This window comes from Clinocottus analis, unplaced genomic scaffold (assembly GCF_023055335.1).
Source record: "Clinocottus analis isolate CAN_PGR_092001 unplaced genomic scaffold, fCliAna1.0.p SCAF_14, whole genome shotgun sequence".
Classification (NCBI taxonomy): Eukaryota; Metazoa; Chordata; class Actinopteri; order Perciformes; family Cottidae; genus Clinocottus; species Clinocottus analis.
In genome coordinates, this window is record NW_027175865.1 from 2,657,137 (window position 1) to 2,683,296 (window position 26,160).

Consider the following 26,160-nt stretch of genomic DNA (forward strand, 5'->3'; position numbering starts at 1 on the left):
AAGAAAAGAAAACACACTCCTGGACCGAAGCACCTGGAGGCGTCGGTCCGTGCAGGAGATGCTGCGGACCACACGGCGGCAGCGCTGCACACACCCAGCGCTCCAGAGGGGCCTGGAGGGACATTACATCACGCCAGAGAAACAGTCGATGTTGGGACTGTTTTTCCAAAGTAGAGCGGTTATTCCCACTGCAGTTATCCATCGTGAAGAGTCATATGAATGTTCTTTAGTTATTATAAAACACTGACAACCTTCTGTGGTGGCAGGGAAGGGGAAACCGCAGCGTAAATATGGACGCACTCGAGTATCGGGAGGTCACCGTGTGAGAGTTGTGGGTTTACTTTTGGAGATGTGTGGTTGGTTTCTGCTTTAAAAGTGCAAAATTACACATTTAGAGCGTCATGGATGCTCCGCTATCAGCTGTGAGCTAGCTAGTGGGCTAGCTAGTGGGCTAGCTCACTGACATGACAAGTTTTATTCTATTTGCCTCTCTGCAGCCTGTCTTCCTCAATACTACACTATATATTGATCGAACTAAAAGTAAGAAATATTAATCACATGAAAGAGATGAAGACTTATTTATTGACAAATACACAAAAATAGATCACAAAGCAGATTTATGAGTTGTTCACCAACAACAACGACAACACACCTCCGCGGTAAACATTCCAGTATGGCTTCAGTTACAAGGATTAAGACTCATAAATACAAACGACACCTGGGAGCCAAAGCGCGTGAGGCCGCTCAGGTTTACCACGGGAGCCAAAACAAGGAGTAGATAATTAAACCACAGTGTGTAGGGAACCATGGAGGAGAGGCGGAACGATGAACGTGGATAAACGGAGCACATGCTAAGAGAATAAATATGAAAATACAAAAAAACAAACGTTTATATATTTGTATTGCTGTTCACTTATTAAGTATTCATGGGGTTAGAGGCCTTCTCACTTACATTCCTTGAGACCGTGTTGCTAGCTGTACGACTGTAGCCAACCCTTTAGTCAGAGTGCATAAATGACTTAAAATGTCTCTTTATTCTGAGACTACACAGTTTTGTTTTGTTGTCAGGGTTTTTATTTCATTTTTTCCCCAGGATCATCGCCCTGACATTAAGCGTTTGTTGTTGTAATACTCATAACGACCACAAGAGGCTGAAGAGCACCACTACTCTAAACAGCCCCAAGGACTCTTTTCCTCTTTTCCTCCACAGGAGTTTTAATTTATATAACTTGCTATCACACTATGTATATGTACGTTGTGTTAAAGCACATGAAGGAATTAAAACTCCCCTGGAAGAAGACGTGAACGCTCTTCACACATGTGGTGCTCTTCAGCCTCTTGTGGCTGAATTGAGTACTACAACATAAAGAAGATTATCTCACTTCCGTACAAGCGCTTCACAACATAACAACTCTGTGTGAGCGTTGGCTAACTTTGAATCACCTGAAAAGAGTTGCCACTGTTGCTGTGACTTCAGGTGACAACCAACATGGCGCCTAAACGTAACAAACTACAAGTGATACCACAAGTTTAGTGGTGAAGTGCTTATTGCTGGTTGTAAATACAGAACATTTACTATTTCTAATAACCTTAACTTAATTTGTCCAAACAAAGGCTGACAAAATAGGATTTAAAGTGAGACAAAATGACACATTCTTCCTTTTTACAAATGAAAAGTTGGACTCTTGAGATGAAGCACACCATTGATCAGTTTAATACTCTGGGTTTTGTTGCTACAGCCTCACTTGGTCTGCTCTGACCAGCAGCTTTTGGTGGCACCTTCCTTTAGCATTAACGTTATCCCACAATTACCATTTATTGCCTCAACAAAGGGTACATTATCTCGCTGTAGAAAATCTTATGGAGTCGAACACGTGTTTCTGTTTCCAGTCAAAAAGGCACTTCTCTTTTCTCTCTCTGTAAAGCCAGATATGCAAACTGAAGCACTGTATATACAAATTACATAACTCAAAAGGCACTGAATCATTTACAAACTGCAGCAAAAAAAAAAAGACATAAAAACAGGGTTTGGTCCTCTAATAGCAGACGTTGTTGTTGTTGTTGAGGCGGCAGGTCTGGCTGTATTCCTGTGTAAAGGCTTCATGTAAAAACAAGGCACACGTTGGACCCGGGGTCATCTGGACAACACATTTACGTTTGTTCTCTTTGTGTTTCCTTTTTTGTTGCTGCTTCCTGCACACTGTAGTCCAAGCATGAAAAGCACAAGATGAAATCTTTTGTTGGGGGGGAACTATGCATGGCTGTGGACGGAGATGCTCGACAGGTCGTTCCTGATGATCTCATTGACTGCAAAGGAAAAGAGAGAGAAAGAGCGGTCAGTATTCATGACGTCACGCCGAGTGTGTGCAGTGTATATCACACGTGACGACTTTAAAAGCTGACTCTCCATAGGCTTCTTTCTGGTGGTAGTGAACACACGTTTACTAAACATCTACGACTAGTTTTCAGGGGCTTTACGAGCCGATACAGTGGATTTGGCTAAAAGCAAAGCTAACAGTTGCTAATTCACACATCTAGCAGAGCAGTTAGCAACATTAGCGTTCAATATTGTCTCTCCTTGTCCTGATTTGGGGAGACACCTGGCTCTCGGGCGGCTAAATGTTTCATTCACTTCGATAATGCAAACTCTGTTTGCACATAAGCTAGGTTATGATATACAAAATGACGTTCAGTTTTCAGGTACAGGGAATACAATTCTCTGAGCTTGTATGGGACCCGTTATTTCCCCAGACCGTCGCTATCAAGAGAGATGATGCAACCGCCTGCTGTCTCGAAAGGATCCAGGTGCACTTGTTTATCTGTTTCTATCAGCTCAGTCCTTTAGCTGATGGAGGGGAGGGGGCTGACTGAAGCTAAACCAGGAGAATATATATATATATATATAGTTATCAATGTTCTGATAACAGAGACATCACTTATATTCTTTCTCCTCACTAATGGGGATTGAGCGGGTTCATTCCTTCTCTCCCCGTTCCTGTCCGTGACCTCGTTTATCACTTTGAAGACATCCAGATCCTCGCTCTCTAATCAGCTTCTCACTTTTCTAAATCAGCCCCCCCTTTTTTCCCCTCAGATTTCACAGGGATGAGATATGTGAGAGGGGAAGGGGAACACCGCCGCTCGGCTCGGGCCAGGAGAAGGAGTTAAGTTGCGGAGGCAACCTACCATGGTTTAAAAAAAAAAACTAAACCAATGTGCGTCATTACCACGAGGCGGTAAAACGTATCGCCCGGGCAGCGCGGTGCGACGCGTTGCACCCGACTAGACGTGGAGTTCACGTGTTCGGCCTCGCCGACACATCTATTAATACAGCAACAGGAAGCTCTCGAGCAGCTTGATAAGCGCAGAGCGATCTCACATGAGCGTGTCGCACAAACGCACAAACACACAATGTGGCGACGGAGACGGGGTGAGATTCACAGCACTGTGACTTGTGAAGGACGTCAAGACACTCATCATCAGACGACAGGGATTTTTATATGCAGGCGCTCCAAATCTCTTCTTCGTCTTGAGTTAGCGGGAAAAAAAAAATGTTCAGAAGTTTATTCTCAAAGGGGAATCCACCAAGTGAACACTGTTTAATGTCGTCTGTGGTTCTGGATAAAGGCTTTTACGGGGAAATAACATTGATTATGTCGGCCTTAGAGACAACCGTGACGAGCCGCTACTACCTTCGGTGGGTGTTCCAGCTAGCTCCCCGCTGTAGCCAGCTAGCGCTGCTGCTAATTCCCCAGTAGCTCTCTGTTAGCTTCTACGCTACCTACATGCTAGCTTCCCGACAACCACTGAAGGTAGCGGGACCAGCCCCGCCTCGATGCCCGACTCGGGTAGCTGGGACGCGGGCAGTAGCAGTAGCGCTAGCTTACTACAGTGGGGAGCTAGCAGCAGCGCTAGCTTGCTACAGTGGGGAGCAAGCAGCAACGCTAGCTTGCTACAGCGTGGACACCCACTGAAGGTAGGAGCGGCTTGTAACCCGACTTTTACGGTACAACAAAACAAAATTGTGCTATTAGTTGCATTGTGGGAAATGTAGGATCTGGTGATTTTGGAGCTTGATGCATATCTAATGGTTTAAAGTTGCTAAAGTATTTTAGTCTCTGCTGTTCCGATTCAGATCATTCGTTGTGAGTATGTGTTAAAAACTCAATAATGTGCATTCAAGGCTGCTCATGCATCGAAGAGTAGGCTGCTCATGAATAAAACTATTAATATTCATTATTATAAAATCAACCTGAACAATTCTGCTACTTGCATTTGTGTTACGCAGGCAATGCGCTGAATCAAAACATGCAAAGCCACTGGTGCCGACCTCTGCGTCAGGATGAACGTGTAACAACTGTGAGGTTGCCACATCTGTAACGCACACACCATCAGGACAGCATGCCACCAGCCATGTGAACCATTACATCGCCAACAAGACACACGTGAACCAGAAGAAATAAACAGTCTAACCTCATCTCCACCCTCCTACAGCGTGCGGTTCGGCTGCCATGTGTGCTCTTCCCGGCCCAGACTGAACTGACTGACCTCCTCTCCTCTATTTGATCTGGCTTTGACCTCCTGCGCATCTGGAGGTGGAAGGATACGATCGTTGAGTTCAAGAAACCTCAAAGGGGGACGTTATTACAACGAGCCCGGGCAGTAAATTTAGGACATCGAGACATCCGTCAGACCTCCAAAAAACATGTAATCGCCTGTCCGGTAGCTAGCAGGTATGTTTCCTCCTCGTGAGCCATGTGTGCTGGAGCAGCTCCAGCACGGTGATAAAAAAGTCAAACACAATTCACTTGTTTTTTCTTGATGAAAAACAAAAGGGCCGGGCAGTAATTGGTTATTGGTGGTTATCTGGATCGTGATCCATGCCCACTACTCATTATATGTGCTATAAATGTGCTGTAACTCCGTTAAACTGAATTGAATTTGAGTAAAACTCTTTATCTCTTTGCTCCACTGAGGGCACAACATGGGCTGTTTGTGTGTCCGTTACCATGGCCCACTTTTCATTGTGCCATCACATTTGACGCGGAGGATCTAATTGGAAAAAAAAAAAAGAGGCAATGTATTGATCTCTAAGTGTGTTCACAGCAAAGTCCTAAAAATAGTCGCAGCACCAGTGTGACATCTGTGTCATGTGTCCTGCGCTCACATCGATCTGAGAGAGAAAGTCGAGTGAGAGAGACGCTTCAAACAGGCTGGGTGTGCTCCTATAGCGGTGCATTCAGAGAAATATAACTGCATTTTCATTAAAATGTGGGAAAAACCAACTGTTTTAACATTATCTACACGGCAGAGGACCAAAGTCATTGTTCTGCACGTCTCAAGTCTTTGCACTCGAGTCTTAAGTCAAGACTATCAGGTCCCAGGTCTCACTTTGTGTCTCTTAATTCACCCACGTTTTGCAATGAATAGCGTTGACGTAAGTCGATTCAGGAAATGTATTGATTTGTGCAACACTTTTTAAAATAACATAATTTTGCATTTCTGGGATGAAGGAAGTATGAAAGTCAGAAAGTTTATGAAGGTAGATATGTGTCTTTTTTACCCGAGCAAATTTCTTGTTTGTAAGTAAATTATCTCCGAATTTTTGCTCTAAATTCTCAAAAATGCCCGAAAACAAAAAGCTCTAAAAAAAAAAGTTCTCAAGAAGAAAAAAAAACGCTCTCAAAAAATTGCTCTAAAAAAAAAGCTCTAAAAAAAATTGCTCTCCAGAGAAAAAACACTCTCAAAAAAACTGCTCTAAAAAAAAATTGCTCTTAAAAAAAAAGCGCTCTCAGAACTCAAATTTGCTAAAAAAAAAAAAGGCCCCCCAAAAAAAAGCTCAAAAAAAAAAATGCTGTGGAAAAAAAAAAAACGCTCTCATAAATCAAATTTGCTCAAAGAAAAAACGCCCCCCAAAAAAAAAACCCTCTCAAAAAAAATTACTCTAAAAAAAAAAATTGCTCTGAAAAAAAAAGCGCTCTCAGAACTCGAATTTGCTCTTAAAAAAACGCTCTAAAAAAAAAAGAAAATTCATGAGTGTAAAAAAGACAGAAATCTACCTTCATAGAGGTTCAAGTCTGCGTGAAGTCACGAGCGTGTGTCATGTGACTCGACGTCTTTGACCTTCATGGTGAAACCGTTCACTCAACTGCTTCCTCCACGGAGAAGAAGTTCAGACTTTAAGTACAGCCGAGAACCGAAGATATAGGAAACAAAAATATGAATAAGAATAGGCTGTATTTTCATTATTTGTGGTCATTCTTTGGTCACACTTAAGTCAAGCGTGCAATAAAGTGCTAAAACCCCACGAACGTCGTCGGGAACCCGACGGCCATTTGTCTCAAAAGTTGGGCTTTGACATGAAGTCATCCAGGAGCTAGTTTCCGGTCCCATGGAGGTGCAGCTGGACCCGACTGATACAGCCCGGCTCCCTCCACCAGGAAACCCCCAACAATCCAGGAACTCCCAAACAATTAGCGGGCCGCCGCTGTTCGCCTCATTAGGGGCTGAAACACGGCAACGCGACACAACACAATACTGCAGGAGGAACCGGGTCAGGCGGCCAGATATCTATAAAAACCCTCTGTGATCGCTGTGAATACATCAGCTGAGGGGACCGAGACAATGAGAGAATAATGGACTGAACACCTCCTTCCCTCTCCGCTGCCACGTGGAGTCCAGGCCACAAGCCACGAGATGTTCTTGGCCCGCATCACGAGGCTGCGACTGGGTTACTGCAAGGCCGTCCCACAGAGCGGTTCTGTAGTTCATCACACGCGCTGCCAACTATTTATTTAACTCAGGTATTATACATATAAGAAAAATACAAATGTCTGCAGACAATAGCTTTTTGTGAACCTTAAAGTAATGGAATGATAGAGAGGGAGAGGACGTCAGCGAACTGTTGCCAGGATGAAAAACTGTTTAGAAAATGTTAGGAACACCTTTCAATTACTTGTAATTTACGGTCACAAGGTTGAGCACCAATTGGACAAATTGAGTCAAGACAACTACCAAAAATATAGAAGAACTAATAAACTAAGACAACTTTTAAGTGGTCTTTAAAAACTGAACTTTTTACAGAGGACATGTCACGCTTAGTTTCAGGCTCATATTGATAATGTTTACACGCTTTAATGATAAAAAAAAACACTTTATTTTTCTCAACTTCCTGTCTCAAATGCTGTTTTACCACTTTAGTAGCACTAAAATAGTACTTAAAGTACTTTGTAGTTTAACTTTCTTAAAGAAATAGTACTTTCTTGCTTCTTGTCATTCCGAGTTTGTCCTCACGGTTTAATGCAGTTACTGGATAAAAGCGTCGGCTGGTTGTAATTAAATATATGTGAAGTCGAATGAAACTAGTGCTACTCTTTGCCACGTGTGGCTACGAATGACTCGAGGAAAATCACTCGGATATGCTTCTCACAAATACTTTTCCCATGATCCCCCAAAGTCTCTGCTCATCAATTGCACCGCCTGACATCCAACAAGGCCACGGAGCCTTTCCGTAACGCTATTTGGCTCCGACCTGAAGGGGTTCGCGATGCACATGCTTTGCTCGTGTTACCTCACCGCACGGCACACTACCGTGCAGTATAACGTATGGCCTTGGCCGCCGCTCCCCAGAGCGGCCTCCGAGCCAGAGGGAAGCATGAGAGCCTGCAGTCAGCAGGTTTTATGGCGGCGTGGCCGGCCTCCATCTCCCCTCGGCCTCGGCGGCGGCAGACGTTCAGACTTTCCATAAGCAGACGTGTTCGTAACCAGGAGGAGGGACGCTGGTTCATACCAGAGGGCGGGATGGACATCGGCTCTGATTACGGACCGAAGGCCACACCAGCTGACTGTCACTCGCATTCAAAAGTGAAGTTTTCTGCAGCTCCTGCACAGTATATTTGCGTGAAATTCTTCCGAAATAAAATTTAAAAAACGCAGAAAATCGCATAAATAAATGCCGGTGATGAATCTCGGCTTCTGGCAGTAATGCACGGAGAGTGATTTACTGAATCGCAGCCCATAAACACAAACATGATCCTGCTGGTGTTTGTAATAGCAGTCGGAGGATCTCTCTTGTGTTTAAACAAACATGGCCGACGTGAAATCGCAGCGACGCCACACCTGAGCGAGCCCGTAAAGCCTCGTGTGAGCCGCCGCCGCCGCCAGAGGAAGCTAATGAAGTGAGAAGCCGCATTAAGTCGGGAACGCTTCGTCTACTTTACGCCGTCCAGTTGCCAACGAAAACAAGTGTAATCGGCTCCTTGACGGCGGTGACGGCGGTGACGGCGGTGACGGCGGGCCTACTTCAGAACTCAGACTTTAACGACACCTGGTTTGAGCCGCAGAAAAAAAAACAAAAAAACCCTCGCGGGACACGAGCGCCAGGCTGGAGTGTAATCAAAACCTTTAGCTCCAGCCGTTGCCAAATATCCTCGCAGACATGGGGGGCGAACGAGTGTTAATGCATTTACCCAGACCTGCTCAGAGGAAGTGGCATGGGAGCAGTCTGACCCGCAGTCTGCGGCCCGACGACAGCGTCTCGCTCGCCATCGCCAGGAAGCTCGGCCAGACGATTCAGATGGAAAGGGAGGAGGCGGGATCAAAGCCCGCTGATAGCTGCTGCTTATTGTTGCTCCATCTACTGCGCTCCCTTTCCTCTGGGGACTCTTCTTCTTCTTCTTCTTCTTCTTCTTTTTGTCCCGCGTAGAACGATCGTTTATCCAATTTATTTCAAATCACCGCGGCCCTCCGAAAACCGCGGCGGTGAGCGCAAGAAGGGCCTGAGCAGTGAGATCATGAAGTTTGTGCTCCTAAGAGCTGCTCTCTGTGAGATGAAGACAAGAAGAAGACGCTGGTATTCGTTATGTCAGCGAGCTTTGAGGCAGGCTCGTCTCGTTTAAGGGTTTACGGCCGAATATATCGAGCGAGACCACCGGGCGGCTTTGATTGAATTACTGTAGAAGTGAGACGGCCACAGAAGTGAGAGAATCCGTGAAGAGATATTATAAAAATGTTGGACTTTTGACAGCCTCTAATCATGTAAAGTCGACTCGCCACAGCAGCGAGGAAACCTTTCAGCGCCGCCATCGCTAACCGCGCCGAGCTGCTGCCACGTGGCCGGTGACTGACTGACATCAGGGTTTCACAATGTTGAGGAGAAGATAAGAGACGCTAGGTCCGTGCTACTAGCATAAACATTCGATTTTTACGTTTTTTTTTGTTGTGTTGTTTGTTCACGTTGAGAAAAGGGCTTTTAAAAGTTTGGTTAAATACACGTATTTGCTCTCGTTTTTGCACTTCCTTTCGTTGGGACTGAACACTAAAAGGAAGGGAGATTTATGCTAAGCTAAGCTAACCAGCAGCAGTAGGAAAAGTCTCATTTATCTCTCAACAAGATTTCCTTCTTTTCACTCACCGTCATCGAGGTACATCTGGTCCAGCTCCTGCGGCTCTTGTTTGATGCTGACAGCCAGCGCCGGCGGGCTGCCGTCCTCCTGAAGGGAGCCCCGCCCCCTCGCCGGCCCCTTGGCGTGCTGCTCGGCTCCCGGGCTGCCGGCGTCGCCGCCGCCGCCCGGCGGGGCCGGCGTCGCGCAGACGGCCGGCGAGAAAGGGCCGTCCGTCGGCGTGGAGGGCTGCGAGGTCGGTGGGGAGGACGAGGAGGAGGAGCTGCTGGGCGGGTAGAAGCCGCCGAGCGGCTGGTAGCGCCCGGGCGTCTCCTGGATGATGGACACGTGAGGGATCGGGGACGGCTGGCACTTGGAGAAGGGCGGCGGCGGCGGCGGGGGCGACAGGTCGTGCAGTTTGGGGCTGGCGCTCGGAGAGGACGAGGCCGGCGGCGGGGAGGGCTTAGCCGCGAGGCCGACCGAGTAGGGCCCGCCCACCGCGCACGGCCTGAGGTCGGAGGTCGCCATCGGGGCCGCGACCTGAGGGGGGAAGTACGGCTTCGGGTGCAGGGACAGGCCGCGCTGGCCGCACACCAGAGGGGCGTCGAAGTCGTCGCGTGGCTCCGTCTTTATCGTCGGGGCTGGGAGGGGACAGAGGAGAGAAGAGGGGGAAGCTAGATGAGTGAAAGGAGTCGTCCAGCCTTCCTGCAAGTGTGACTGAGTGAGTGGGTTTGTGGCTAGGATACCCGCTGCCAAACAAACACTCTCATCAATGAGACTCTGTGTCTGGGCCCGGGCTCCTCCGCCCCGCTGAAAATACTCACAAAAGTAGAAGAAAAAGAAAAAGGGATGACTCATCAACGCGAGAAACATCCAGCTGCTTCTATAATAAAATGCTTGTTTTCTTTGGACCCGGCTCCGGCGCTAATACTCCACTGAATGTGAGATATGAAATACGCTGCTGCAGCGGCGGGGCTTTACACTCAGCGGGGTTCGGCAATTTAAAACAAATTACCGCTCTCGCTCATTGAGACGAAGAGGAGAGCGTTTAACCGAACGGGAGAGCTGCTTTCTGTTTATTTAAACACAAAATGTAGGTGAAAAAAAGACAAAATGGAGGCGGAGGATGGAGGTTAGCGTACAAAGTGAGGTCTTAGCCACGTTGGACACCAAGTCCTGGATTCATTTCCTCTTTTCTTTTTGTGGCAGAAGCTGTTTTAAATTACAAAGTGAAGCGTGGGCTTGAAATCGAAGCTTAAGTTGGAAATTACTCACACTTTATATTCTTCCTTCTGCAATTCTGCTTCTTATTTCTGGGCATTTTTTATCCGCCCAAGGCCGGAATCGAACCCGGAGCGCCGAAGTTATTTCTCATGTAACCAATCGGTTAGCACGGCCCTCCTTTAATTTGCATTTTACTGATTTTACACATTGTTCATTTTGTAGTTGCCTCTCTGCAGCTTTGTGTTTGTAATCTCCTAACACGGATATGTGTGACCTCACGAGGGCGTACCGAGGTGAAGAAGGAGACTTAACTGAAACCTCCAGCGTCAACAGCCGTAAAAGAGGAACTGCGACGAGATTACCGCAACAAACCGCAGCACCAAAATAGCGCCTGCGCCCCTATTCGGGTGCATGTTTGCAGGGAAGATGCTCGTGTACAGAAAGGGCGAAGGAAGAAGTCTGTCTCGGGTTTTTTTTTGAGTGTGAAATCAGCCGCGTGTCTCAAAATAAACCTGCAACACCTGCTGCTGCTGCTGCTGCGAAGTGAAAAAACAAACACTTTTCTTGACTTTCTTTCTTCAGGAGACCCCGACCAGACGAGCCCTCCTCTCCGGCCACGCCCCTCTTTTACACTCTCTCTGCGCCCTCAGGACAATGCTCCACTTTCACACCGTGGCCCACGCACAGGGCCGGGCCGGCCTCGCTCTGAGTCACCGCTTTGAAGCACCCACTGGAGTCTTCACTCCAGGCCCGGAGCGCAATTAGCAGAGGTTTTTGTTTTTTTTTTACGTTTCAGTTGGCGGGTCAGTGTTTATATTTAGCTTGGCGCTAGGTTCCCTATTCAAGTAACATGCCTCTCGCCACGCCCCTGAGCGTCCAGTCGCTGTGCACAGGTATGGAAAAATAACAGATTTTTTATAGGTTTTTTGTTTTTATATGAACAATGAAGGAATAATAGCCGTGCTTTGTTCCTCCCTAGGAAAAACCACAAGACGAGGGGCGAATACACAAAGCGTTTGTTCTCGTCTTCAGATGTGAAACGCTGGCTGAAATGTTTCTCATTAGTCCGCCGTGTGAAAGGCAAAGAGCAGGCTGACGAGGGAGGTGGAAGAAAGGCAGAATAAGCGGCGATGTGCGGAGGGCAAGGAGGTCATAACGGGGGATTCTCCTGCTTCAGCGGCACATTTACATGACGATGTATTTTGTAGGAAGCACCCTGCAGCACAACCTTCGAATGGGAGCAGCTGTTTGGGGAAATGTGGCTGTTAAAACTTCTGGAAACCGCTTCTTAGATGGGAAATCAATGCGGAAGCGCCTTAAACCTGCATTCTTTATGATGACCACCAGGGGGCGACTCCTCTGGTTGGATAACTCAACTTCTCTCCTGATTTAGTCCCCCAGGAAACATTGTAAACACAAGTTTTATGGTCTCAATCTCTTGTTTCAAGTCTTCTTCTATACAGCAGGATGTTCATTTAGAGTCAAACAGACCATGAAGAAGAGTGCGCTTTAGGGCGGGGCTACCTTGTGATTGACAGGTCGCTATCGTGGCGCTGTTGTGGAGTTGTCTGTGGATTATTCTTACAACTTCAACCCTTTCACACTGTAAAATGTATAATTTGAATGGTGAAAATTTAATCAAAATGTTAGTTTAAGCCGAGAGGAGAAGCAGGTAAACTCTGTAACGTCTCTAAATGTAAAATTAAAAGTCTGTACGTGTGTTTGTCGGGCGGTGAGAGCGTGTGAGGAGCGTTACCGCTGGCGGGGACGTAGGTGAAGCGCTGGTACTGGCTTCTTTTCCTCTTGCCGTTGCAGACGTAGAAGTTCACGTGAACAGGAGTGGAGAGTCTTTGGCTCCGATAGGGAGGGATTTCAACGAGCAGTGAAGTCTGCAACACAGAACATTTACATTAAGAAATGTATTAAATGTATTCGTATCAGCGAAAAGAGAATTCCTTAGTTATTGCATTGTATAAAGCTTTCAAATGGTATTTATGGTCTCCGGTTTCATATTTACTGTCTTCATTTTTATTGATTTTTAGCTTTAATTAATCTAATTCTCCAATTTTTCTTTCATGAAATCGTATTTGTTTCTTCATCTGGTCTTATTTTAAATATGAAAAAAAAGATCTGGTTGCAAATGTTGATGACAAGCAATTTCTATTGGTTGCTCTGGGTTGGAAAAGGCAGAAAGAAACCACATGTAGCTAACAGACTATTACATTAAAAAGGAGAAACTGAGCTTATTCATGTTTTTATATTCCTTTATAGATGAATAAGTTCATAAATTGGTAACATTTTTGTGGTTTTATGGTGGAGAAACATGATGTATTTATTGTTTTTTGTTGTTATTGCTTCGTCGTTTTCCAATTTTTGCTTTCACACAGTTGACTTTTTGCTGCTCAGCCTGACTGCTTCAAGCTATAAAATATTAATGCTTATGATTAGTATTTTACAGAAGGCCTGAGAGGCGAGTGATGGAAACACAGATGAAGAAAATATATGTTTTTACTCATAGAAAAACCTTCTTTCCACCAGATCTTGAGGCATAAACGCAGGAGAGAAAACAGATCGTAAGAGCAGTTTTTTACTTATTGTCCTCTCGGGGCTTCCGTAGTATTGCTTTTGTTTGCGGGTCAGCAAAGAGGATGTGAAGTCTGGACTGTACTTTAGTCTCGCTTCCTTCAAATCCACAGCCTGAAGATGTGTGTGTGTTAAAGGCGGTGGATAAAATCTGAAAAATCTGGTTCTAATCCCAAATGCAGGAGCCACCAGGAGACCTTGAAGTGAGCTTATGAAGACGCACGGTTGTTTGCAAAGTCATTAAATTGAACTGGCGATTGTCTGGATAGTTTATTCCCCTGCTGCTGGAGGACAGAGAGCCGAGGCCGCGAGCGGACGCTGAAGGCCGGCGGCGCTGCTCGGTGGCAGCAGAGGAAGCCGTCTGTCTCCAGGAAGGACGGCCGGCCTCGACTGCACACAGGTGAGAGCCGACACACGTCGTATTAAATCACTGCAGCCGCGAAACGAATCGAAGACAGATGAGGCTTTTTTTTTTTTTTTTGGAGATTCCTCTTAGAATTAGCTGATAAAAACCTCTGGAAACCGTTCGCCGTTCGCACTGCGTAAATCCTAAGTGCGTCCAGGTTTGCCAGGATCAATCTCTGCGTACGAGGGAGGAGGGTGGGGGGGGGGGAAACTAAACACAACGCAGGCCAAAGTCTCAAATCCAAAACATGCACGAGTGAAATCATTCACTCGCTCCAAGTGAGCGCTTCAAGGCCGTTCATCCGAGTTTATGTGAGTCATGTGATGCAGCTCACTGAAGAATAATTCAGAGAAATTAAAACTGAATCGTCTCCCAGATATACCTCCCTCTTGGGGAGAAGGAGAGAGGGGAGGGGGGGGTAAGTTTATGCAGGTGACGGAGGCGGTGACGGAGGCGGTGAGGTATTCTGTGCGGTTCCTTCTGCGTTGAGGCCGAGCGGCAGCCGAGGTTAAACCTGGCCGCCGAGGCAGCGCCGGTGTTTAACATGGGACCGGTCCAGCAGACTGGGCCGAGAGGGGAGGAGGGAAGGAGGGAGGAGAGGAGGGAGGGAGGCCCTTTGTCTATTCAAGCAGACAGATGGGTCCCAGCAGTCACTGTATGTGTGTGTGTGTGTGTGTGTGTGTGTGTGTGTGTGTGTGTGTGTGTGTGTGAGAGAGAAAGTGTTTCGCAATACTAAGACACTGAAAGCAGGTGCACCGCCTCACATACAGACGCTCTCTAATCCCCTCGTCTGTCTCCCAGACTCCCACCACGACATCTCTCTCTCTCTCTCTCTCTCTCTCTCTCTCTCTCTCTCTCTCTCTCTTTCTCTCTCTCTCTCTCTCAAACTTTTTCTCCACACGTTTCAAACGCGACACCTTTGAGCGGTGGTGACAAATCTACAGCGCCGTTAAACTCTCTGTGTGTGTGTGTCTGTAATGTGTCTGTAGTGTGTCTGTAGTGTGTCTGTAATGTGCTTGAGTGCGTCCCATGTTCAGAATAACATTGTGCGCACTGTTTTAAAGGAGCAGCTCTCTTTGACGAGAGACTAGACGGTCGATAGCTGCCCCAAAGATAACAAAACGTGCTTCACGCGAGGCTATTTATTGGTTTATTTGTTAACGTTCAGATTGAATCGACCCGTTTAAGTAAAGCGTTGAATCAGATGTGATATTAATCTAGATCTATGATTCAGAAATTAACATCAATTCACTTTCAGCTCACTTGGTTTTCTGGAAAGCCTTGAGAAGCGAGTGAGACACTGAAGTTGTTTCCTCTCCTGCGACTTAAAAGCAGGTGAACACAAAGTGTTGCCAGCGTTATTTAAATTCCTCACACTGTTGTTGTGATCCTCTTTTCAGACACAAGAGGCTCAAGTGCTCCTGTAAGACCCCGAACATGTCTAAACAGGACGTGTTTTCTTCCAGGTGAGTCACATTTTGAACACGGGGTCGTGAGGCAATTCAGCCTCTGGTGGCCAAAAAGAGTATTACAACACAAAAATGACCCTGACAAAAAATAATAAGTTTCACCTCCAAAAATAATTTAATTTCACCTGAAAAAAAAAAAAAAGATCCTGTTCTCAAGTCAAGCTAGTTTTCCACTTCCCTACGACTCGCTCTGTGCTTCTGCAGTTCGTCCAGTTAAATGTTGGAGAGCAGCTGCGTCGCTGTCGGCGCGTTAATCCTGAAATGAGAGCAGATTGGTCACGATAACGGCAGCACATCGGTGTCACTTACAGGCTTTGAGGCGTCTCTGTCGACCTTGGCCTCAGTCTCCCAGAGGTGGTGACCGTCTGAAGAGAGAAAGAGAAAATAAAAAGAGTTACGTAATGACGAATCAGAAAATAATCCACCTACTTGGCTCGCGACAGAAGATGAAGAAACGGTACGAGGGTTGTTGATATAATCCGTTGACGTCAGTGATGCAAAAAACAGATTCGCGTCATGACTGTCTGACCCGCGATGCTCAGACTAACAGAGTCAGACGGAGAAAGAAACCTGATGCAATCCTTAAAAAGAATAAAGGGGAAACAGTCATACCAAAGAGATGAGCGACCTCTCTGGTGGATGAAACCTTGACTTCATCGCCTCGTGGAATCCCAACAGCTGGCGAGCTCGTTAAAGCACGACGACTGGAAACCGACGACTCGCCTCGACTTTCAAACCTCTTGCTTCATCTTGTTTCTCACAGGAATCTCTCCCTCACATCATGATTGTTAAAGGCTATTTGCCGTTATCTCCCATGTCGTCGCCACAATACAGAGGACGAGGCAGCGGAAACACGCGGCATCGTTTGAGCTGGAAAACCCCCGGTTTGTTAAAAAATGTATAATAATAAATAAAGGTTGATTGTCATTCGGTAGTGAGGTATCAGTCAAGCTATGTTTTTACCAATTTACTAGACACAGAAGGAAACCATTGCAATTTCTTTAGACTCCCGGCTCATTAAAAGGCCCCGTAAAAAGACTGTGAGAAATGACGTTTTCGTGGCGAGGAAACAGCAGCTTAGAGAAGAAAAAAAAAAAGGTCAGCTGTGGCCTAATTTCCTTGAAGAAAAAATGAACTGAGATATGCGGCGCGTTGCTCAACGGGCCCTCTGCAGCCAGATAAGAGAGGAGCGCTCGAACGGCGCCGATGAAGAGGAGTTCTGCTCTTTTCCCCTGTGTTTGAGTTGTTGTAGGAACCCCAAATTAATGCCAATACTTGTGTTTATTGTATGTATTTGTTCAGCAAAGTCTTGGGGAAAAAATGTATATCTGCAAAAAAATCACTTTTAAAAGATATTTTGATCGTGACTATGAACATCCAGAATGATATGAGACAGATTCCCCCAAAAATGCCTCCTGGAGCGTCAATAAGACACCTTTTTGGAAAGATTAGGACCTAAAGAATCAGAATCTGCAACAAAAATCACAATAAAACAAAGTATTGGCCTGTTAGGAAGAAGTTTCAGTCAAAAAAACAGTGTCGTTTGGTTAAAAAAAAGGAAAAATTACGTATTTTAAGCCAAAAGATTGTCTGAATGGGGCATGCTGGGTATTAAAATGGGAGGGGGGAGATTTTCTAAAAGGTTAAAGTCAGATTTTGGAGACTCTGACGTTAAAAGGGACGTGTCATGATCATTCTCAGATTCATATGTTGTATTTTTGGTTTCTACTGGATGTTTACATACTTCAATGTTTTAAGAACATTTTTTTTTTTTTTATTATACCTTTTATTCGCCCACCATCAGAAATGCTCCTCACGTGTTTCTGATCTAAGCACACACACACAAAAAAACAGATTTTGTTGTGTCATTTCACAGTTTGTGGGTTTCAGATACACAGACAGAGTTTTTCACGATGTCCCCTTTAATAAAAGTCTGACGTTCAACTCAAATAAATGTTCCACATGTGGCCCTCATCCTGCATCCCCAAAAGGACACAACAAACAAAACTATCTGTTTCGTGGCCAGACGGCAGACAATCACGACCACTTTTTTATAAACGCTCACTGCATAATGCAAACTCTGCAGCATTAAACCTCCAGAACAACCTCTTTCCAAATACTGAAAACATGTGTGCACTTTGGGTTAAAAAAAACAACCCAAAACTACTGCATTTCCCAGGCGCGGCGGGAACAAACGGCGACTGGCGCTCGACATCTGGAGCACCAGTGTGTGGTACTGGTGCAGGGAAGGTAAACAAGGAAGCCTATCTGTGTAAACAACAGAAATGAAAAGTAAAAACCGGTCGTCATGCAGGAAGTTGTACAAGATCCTGCATGCAGAGCCCGGTGGGAATTGTTGCTTTTTGTCACGTTATATACATATATATATATATGCATTTCTTGCTCATGAAAGCAACAATATATATATAATGATATAACAAGGTAGAAAATGGCCCCTCTCACTTCTTGAAAACTAAGTATTTTGGACACATTTCTTCCTCGTGAAAGACGTTCTGTCCCTGAAAAATGTTGGTTTGACTGAAAACTGAAACTCCAGCCTGCCGGCGGACGTCTGTTTCTTCTTTCTGCTCTCCCACTCGGTCTCTCGCTGCCTCTCCTCACTTTGGGAACGTCTCCAGAAGGGAAGCCTTTGCAGTCGATGTCAATCCACAGGAGGTAAACATATTTTTCAGATCTCCCTCTATGTCTCTCTCTGCTTCTCCCCGTCTCTCTCTCTCTCTCTCTTTCACCCTCACATCATTTTTCACATCAATACAGAGATAGAAAAATCTAATTTAGCACTTTGTTTTCTGCGCTCGCGCTCTACCTATTGCCAGGAAACTTCTCGAGGAGCTTTGAATGCGTGGGATGCCTTTTGTTTGAAAAAGAGCGAGAAAAAAAAAACGGATAATTGATAACCACAGAATGTAATTGATAACCACAGAATGTTCCAGAGTTATAGGGCAACATCTGCACAGCGCCTGCACCGATCCCAATGAAAGAGGCTCCCCCGCCCCTCCCCCACCCACTTTCAGCTCAATATGGTTTCAGACTTCCCTGGCCCACTGTGCTGGACGACATCCAATATTATCTAAGTTAAACAACTCAGCCTCAAACCTCGCCCTCCCCCTCCCGCCTCCCCCGCTGAAACCACCCCGACCATATAAACCCGGTACCCCTCTCCGGCTCTCCCCGACGCCCAAGCTCCACTCGCCTTTGGCCGGCGTCCCGGCCTCGCAGAAAGTCTTCGCAATTCACATTTCGTTAGCGACGGACTATACAAATCATTACTGCCTCAGAACAGACATAACACAGAGCAGTCAATAGCACGGCGGCGGTGTGTCATGGCAGCCGAGGTGGGGGGGGGGGGATCAAACAATATACAATACAGTTATTTGTCATGTTGGCTGTATAAAGGGAATCAAACAGCTCCTTGTGCTCCTTAATTGGGCGCTGGGAGGAGTGAAACTTCTGTGCCCAGAGTGAAACAGCGGGGTGGCGTGTGCCCAAGACCTCATAACGTACAGTAAATATAAACACATGCGCTACCCGGGCCGGGCCCATGCGGCCCGCTGAAAGAGTTCCCTTGTCCTCTGACTGACGGCTGAGACTTTCTTCCTTCTTTCCCGCCTCTGAAAACGCGGCGCGGCGGCTAAATAAATGGCCGGCGGTCAAGGACGAGATACCGTCATGGGCTCGGCGGCTCGGCGCATGCTCGCAGCTACGGTGGCGCCTGCTGCTCTCACAACGTCAGGAAAAAAAGATTTTTTTTCCCCCTGTTTTTCGAAATGGGCCAGCGAGAATCATGCACTGTAATTTATGAAAACATAATCCCCGCTGTTTATGCGGCTGTAAGTGATTTGTTGATGAAAACGGCCATTGTTCCCAGAAGCGTCAGACGCAGCCAAACCACCGAACGGCTTCGAGTGGAAGTCATTGTTCTACGAGAGCAATGCGGCCGATGTTTTGTTGACCGAACAGAAACCGCCGCTCGGCGCTAGCGGAGCTAACCGAGTTCACCGCGGCTCTCGTTGGGGCTTAAAGGAAGATGGTTATCTGCAATTTTCTACAGGTAATTCCAGACGCCATCTGGCAGCCCCGCAGCACTGTAATCCTCTCACAGTTCAATTTTCGGGCTCGTGTTACTTGCGCGGCCTTCTTGGGCCAACAACAATTAGTCACGATTAAATGTTTGACGCTCGGACTCATCCGCTCACCAAAAGACGGATAGGTGAGGAGGACGCGTCACCGTTAGCCCACAGCTGAGGAGCTATACTGAGGAATACTCTTCTGCAGAAGAGCAGCCAGCTGTGCAACGGACCAGATGTGAAAGTACTATTTTCTCCTCTGCAAAGGTTTCCTATCAGATGTCCGTCTGAAATGATCAGTCAGTAACAAAAGAGATACACAAAAGTACTCAAGGCGTACCAAAACAAACACAAAGTAAGCAGCTAACACTAGCGCGTGCTAGCTAGCTTGGTTGGCAAGGTGCTTCTTTAGTTCACATTAACTGTGAAAATATTTGGCATGCACATTTTGGGTGGCTTGTTTGTAATGTGGCCGACTTACCGAGACAAACGCACACAGTCATTCCTTTTTGTGCCTTTGCTGTCCATTTTTGGCTATAGCCTCTACCTACAGCTAACTACCTACTTACCTAACTAACTACCTACTTACCCAACTAACTACCTTTCTACCTACCTACCTACCTACCTAACTAGCTAACCAAATACAACTGGAGAACAGATTACTTGGAGGGTCTGTCACAGCAAGGCTCATTATGTCAGTTATTTGCATGAAAAATAGCAGCGAGCTAGCAGATTAGCAGACCTGTGATGGTGGCTCGCTACCTGTGATGGTGGCTCGCTACCTGTGATGGTGGCTAGCTAGCTGTGATGGCGGCTAGCTACCTGTGATGGTGGCTAGCTAGCTGTGATGGCGGCTAGCTACCTGTGATGGCGGACTAGCTACCTGTGATGTCAGCTAGCTACCTGTGATGGCTGCTAGCTGCCTGTGATGGCTGCTAGCTACCTGTGATGGCGGCTAGCTACCTGTGATGGCTGCTAGCTACCTGTGATGGCGGCTAGCTGCCTCACACACTTAATTAGGCATAACTTGAAGTCTTAATATAGTAGAATATTAGTTGAATGAAGACTGTGACACGTGAAAGCCAATGCTACGCTAATTGTATTTCTAGTTGTGTCTACTTTTAGATTAGATTATTAGATTAAGGCATCATGCTGTTTTTCTCAGCTAACGGAAAGTTAACATTTTAGGGATACGTGCATGTGTGACACACTTCATCTCATCTTGATCTCAATCTGAGGTTTTTCATTTTTGCAAATTTAGATTTGCACTTTTTTGCTTTTTTTGGCACCTTCAGCCTTTTTCTTTCAGACGGTAAATTCCATGAGGTCGCCCAGAAAACTAAAACCAGGAGCAGAGGTGAATAAAGGACAGAAGGGCCTGATCTCCCCCCCAAATGGAGCAAATGGGACTTATCAGAGACGGCATCTTCTGGGCCGGCCGTGGGCAAACGAAAGCAAGGCCAGAGCTCGAGTTTGGATTACAGGCTGATGTCTGCAGCGCCGAGGCCGTGCGGTAATCTCTTGTAACTGATTGGCTGTAACCAGCGGGTGACAGCTGACAACTGAACCGATGCTATCTGGGGATATTTCCACCTGGGCGGCGTTGAGGCGGCAGAAAGGAAGCCTGGGAGGTTCAGGATGGAGCCAAGCCGACATGCAGGTACTGCTTTCACATGGTGCGCTCCTGCTGAGGAGCAGGTGACACAGTGCTTTCATAAGGGGGGAAGGAGACTGCACACCTGCGTTGGGTTTAGTATAGCGAGTGTGAGGGTGCTGAAACGCTCTCGTCATGTTGTCAGACAGCGTCTGGGCCCATTAAAAAAACATTATGTGAGATAAATTTGATATTCACTAGTTCAAGAATAAAGTTGAACAATAATAAAAATTCACTAATACATTGAGCACACCTTATCTGCCAGTTCAGTCCAGCACAACTGTTATATCTAAATGAAACATATATATATTCATGTATATATAATCATATAAAATACTAATATAAATAATCATCTAAAATGAAAAACAACAACACGGTGCTGAGTTGGGTGCCAGCGCCACCAGAGATCTCTCTGCAGCCTCGGGCTCAGGTGTGTGTACCGCTGTACGCCCTTCTTCACGCTTAGCTCGCGCTCAGGTGAACGCCGAGGACACACACACGCACACACAAACACACACACACACAGTTTCCCCCTATAAGTGGAAACTTCACTTCAGTCAGACACTAAAACGGAAAACAAAAACAAATGAAATTTTGTTTGTCGGCAGGCTCTTAAAGCCGGGTGACCCGTCCTGCTTATAATGATGGGGGGGAAACTCTGACACACACACACACACACACACACACGTGCAAAAACCCAATATGTCGATGCCCACACGTTTTTTGTTACCGCAGCTTTGCGAATGTTATTTTGCAGGAGCGCTTTATTGGAAAACCGGTGAAATTAAACGCTTAAACTCTTAGTGGCAACAACATCCACCGCTCTGGATATACGAGCTCCATCGTTAAACTGTTTCTCACAGCGCTGCTTTGGCACGACTCAAACAACCATAAAAACATATTAAATTTCCAAATTCTGTTGTCACAAATATGGAAATGAGTTGTTTTTTTTTTTTGCTCCTGGCTATTTTCGTATCGTACGTGTCATTTCACTTCAGCGATTAAGGACGCCTGGACTTGTCGTATCTATTTATACGGAGAGCAGCTGTTCATGGAGACCGAGTCTGGTCCGCTGGGAGCGACGCAGCGTGATGGACTGGTGGCGCAGAGGCGGCTTGAAGTAAGATGTGGAAGGATGGAGGGAAGCGGAAGAGAGGGAAGAGGGGGCAGCGTTGAGGAAGAGCCTGGCTCAAGGGTGTTTCCATGCGAGGATTGCCCAGGAATCTGATGCGGTTGCCAGACGCGGGGGAAACCCTCATCAAAAAAACGAGGGAGCGCACCCATCAACTGCTGACCCGCACCAGTGCGCTGCGGCCGCTCCTTTGTCTTTGGCTGCTGGAAAACTATTTTGTCCAGTCGTTTGTGGAGTTAATTGCTTCAAAAAATGGCAGAAGTGCACTTTAAAAGGGGCGGAGCCGGAGAACTGGCGTCATTGTGAGTCACGCAGGGTCGGACTTGGAGTCTTTTTTTGGGGGGGAAATAGGATTAAAAAAGTTTATTCTGTGAATCTTGACTTCCATTTATTCGGTTTTTCCGTATTTGTTTTAATTATTATTCGAAGATTTCTATTATTATGACATTATCCCTTTTCACTCGTTGTGTTGCAGATGAAGTTCAGACTACAGTAATGTTATTATATTATCCAATTTATTAGAATTATATTCTATTAGTGAGATTGATTCCAACCAACTAAAAATAAAAAATGAGTTTTAATCATTCCCCGAAATTCACAGAATGAATTAATCCCACGGCAAATTTTTCTGCTAAATATTAATAATAAAGAAAATGTCTTAATGATAAAAAAGGTCAATTTAAATTGTGATTGGCTGATGATGCGATGGGTTGCTCTTGAGCTCGCTACACAGGAACAAACAGTCATCTGTGCTGCTGCCGCTCTGCAGAGTGTGGCTCTTTGTGCGTTCACAGAAGTTGTGCACAACCAGTGACATTATTGTTGCACAACTCAAACCCTCAGGAAGCGATGAGGGCCGTGAAGAAGAAGAGCAACAAGGCCTCCGCTCATTCAAGCACTTCCTGTTTTGATAAACAATCTCACCGCTTTTGAACAATGAAAAAGGCTTCCCTCTAGTTTTTTTTGTTTATTTTATTTTTTTGTGAATGAGTCACCGCCGAGCCGATAGGATCACGCGTGTTTACATCACTCGAACCGTGTCGCTCACGTTGCTCCGCTGAAGCTAATCAAGGAAATTGCTGTGCGTAAAAAAAACCTCGTATCAACATCTGGGAACGAGTCCCCCTCTGCCTCCAAACCCCAAACGGATTAAAGTAAAGAAAAAAAAGAGAAATAAATACTGAGGCGCACACACACACACACAAGTGTATGCATCTACACCATGTGCACACACACACACACACACACACATACACGCACGTGGCATTTGTGATCCATTCCTCTGCTGAACAGGCAATGGAAACTTCTGCAAATGTAAATCTGCTGGGTTAAAAATACAGCGCATTAATGTGCACCACATGTGGCACTCTGGCAGGACGGTGGATATTTTGACGGCGGGAGGAGGGAGGGAGGGAGGGAAGGAAGGAGGGAGGAAGGGAGGAGGCAGTCCTGGGGTTTCTCCAACAACGGAGAGGGAGACACACACACACACACACACACAGAGTCCAGGACTCCTCCTACTTCACCTTGAGCCTTTTCCACGAACACCACCTTGGAGTCGTGCTGGAAGTTGTGTCCGTCGATGAGCATCCTCTCGCCCCCGTGGGCGGGACTCGTCTCCAGGCTGCGCTTGTCCACCAGCGGCAGCTCCTGGGCCGATCTCTGGGCTGCGAGGGAGAGAGAGAGAAGAGAGAGACCGGCTTCATCGTTCTAAGCTCTCACACACACACACACACACACACACACACACACACCCACTCCCCATGCAGACCTGAGCATCCAGGCTGAGTCACAGGCTGCGAGAGCCTTCACCTCTTTATGTCGGAGTCGAGTTTGCCAGGAAGTAAAGAGAGGCTCCATGTTGAGTTTATTTGTGTTTTTTTTTCCTCAAATTATGGTGGATGTTTTTGCCTCACATATTTGGTTGAAGAGATGTTGTTTGTTCTCTCTCTTTTTTACCTTTTGGCTTCTCACTTTCACTTTTTATGAAACGATCCGTCGCTTGGCACCGAATACCTGCAAACCTTTTTTTTTTTTCTTTCTTCTTCCCCCGCCGTCTAAAAGTAACACAAACGTCGGCGGGCCGCTCTCTTCTCGTGAAATACAGCCCTAACTTCCACCGTGATCGATCGGTTCAGCGAAACCCGAATGTGCTGCTCACATGAGGATCATCTTGGAGTAATTTGATTCGGCCCACGCTCTGATTTTTTTGATAAAACTCTTAATTCTCTGTTTTTGGAAACCATCAACGTTCCCACATCTTCTCCGTAACACACACACACACACACACAAACGCACACACACAAGAGTGAATTTTTGGTCAGAAACAATTGCTCCGTGGCAGCCGTTCAGAAACTAACAATGGTCTATTTCAAGGGGCTGAGATCATGGTTTAACTACCGTCTTTCATTTCCCTCATAAGACTTAATCTGTGTGGCGGCTCCGGCTGCCAGAACCACATGAAGCGCTTGATCCGCCCGAGTTTATCCCGGTCCAGTGACAAAGGTCAACGCCGGTGCAGCGCAGCGAGTCGATAGAGGTTATCGATTATCCTGCATTGACTTCACCCGGACCGACACTGAGGGGCTGACATGCAGCCTCGCTCTCTCTCATGCACACGAGCTGCAGGGCGGCACCGAAGGAATTATTTGAGTGTTTATCCTCCAAGTCAAACAGGGGAGATTATTTTTTTTTTAATGCACGAGTCAATTTTCAACACGGGCGGAAAGAAAAACATCCAAAATACACATTCAGGTGTTTGTCTATTTGCATATTCATGTTTAAATTCACCAACATGTATCATTAGATAATGGCTCATTTGCATATTGTGTAACAGCTCAGAAAACGTGCGATATAATAAAGATAATTGGCTTTAAGTAAGTAATTCATCTGAGGAAGTGTCGTGGGGGATATTTATGAGTTCATATTATTCATGTATTCACCTGTAGCGTCTTCAAAATACATATCTTTGGTGGCCACGCGGGGTTAACGTCCAATGAAGGACTTCTCTTGTTGCAGCAAAAGTTATTTAGTCTCTCGTGCTGATGATGAGACGACGACCCGAATGGTGACTTTTCATTTAGTACATGGGGAGCAAGGTTTTTTTTTGGGGGGCGGCCTTTTTTTAAGTCAACCCAAAAAAAGGCAATGAAAAAAGAAAAAAAAGGCGATTATTTTTTATTTTTTTTAATCCTAATTTTTAGTTTGGTCCAATTTTCTTTTGGCCTAATTTTGTTTTTTTTTTGGTGTGTGGCGGAAATGGGCTTCCATATTTATTAATCCCACAGTGCATTTGACTCAAATATGAGTTATTTTCTGCTCATATATAACTCTATTTGCATGGTTTTAACAAAGCGATTGCACATGTTATTAGTTCCTGTCAGATGGAGCAATCTGGTTCACTTTAAAGGGATTTCCATTTCCTTTAATCTATTAAGTAAAACAGTACGGATGGAGGAGTCTCAGAAAGATGGACCATTTCGTTCCCATGTTGTCGGGGCGGTGGGAACAGTTTGCTTCCTCCAAAGTGGGGCGTGACAAATAGTTTGAGAACTGCTGGGTTAAAGTGACATTTCCAAGGAAGACCCAACGAGAGATGCACTCACAGCACTCGATGGGGTTGGATGAGACCTGCAGGGACGCCGTCCTGCCCGCCGTCTGGTTGATGTGGACTCTGAACACCATCCTCACGCGCGTGTTCTTGCGCCCGATGTCCGTCTCCCCTTTCCTCAGCTCGATGTCCGAGTTGCGCAGCTTCAAGATCCCAGCGCAGTCGATTCTGTGTTTGCAGAAAGAGAGCGAGAGAGAGAGAGAGAGAGAATGAGGAGAGTCGCGTACATCACTGATGTGCACGCTCTCACAGTTAATCAGGCTGAGATTGATGCATTGCAGCCGAGACAATACGGGATTTTTTCGGCCCTGACGGGAGATTAACGCCTCCCACAGAGCCTTTTCACCTCGCTGCAGCCGCTCTTGGGTGAGATTCAAAATCCTACAGAAACAACATTCATCACACGAGGAATATCTTCGCTGCGGCCCCCAAGAGACAGTTGCTGAAATATTGCTCCCCTTCTGCAAACCTAACAACTACCGAGATGGCCGTAATGATGTTTCTTTTTACAATGTCAAAGTCTTCATCAGACACTTAACAACCCCCCCCACCCATCTCTTTTTCTGTCTGCACTGCACCATCAAACTGTTTCACACTTAACCTTTTGGAAACCA

The 26,160-nt window shown here is 46.1% G+C and overlaps 1 protein-coding gene across 1 annotated transcript in view; it reads right to left on the bottom strand.

Annotated features, from left to right (window-relative positions):
* Nucleotides 1-611: 611 nt before the first annotated feature.
* Nucleotides 612-26,160, bottom strand: part of nfatc1 (nuclear factor of activated T cells 1) — a 34,842-nt gene continuing 9,293 nt past the window's right edge. The window contains exons 5-10 of the mRNA XM_068575445.1: nucleotides 25,542-25,714; nucleotides 23,463-23,603; nucleotides 15,372-15,427; nucleotides 12,361-12,493; nucleotides 9,413-10,021; nucleotides 612-2,307 (exon numbers count right to left, since the gene is read on the bottom strand). Of these exons, the coding sequence (XP_068431546.1) occupies nucleotides 2,252-2,307; nucleotides 9,413-10,021; nucleotides 12,361-12,493; nucleotides 15,372-15,427; nucleotides 23,463-23,603; nucleotides 25,542-25,714 (1,168 nt within the window). The 3' untranslated portion in view covers nucleotides 612-2,251. The remainder of the gene's footprint in view (nucleotides 2,308-9,412; nucleotides 10,022-12,360; nucleotides 12,494-15,371; nucleotides 15,428-23,462; nucleotides 23,604-25,541; nucleotides 25,715-26,160) is intronic.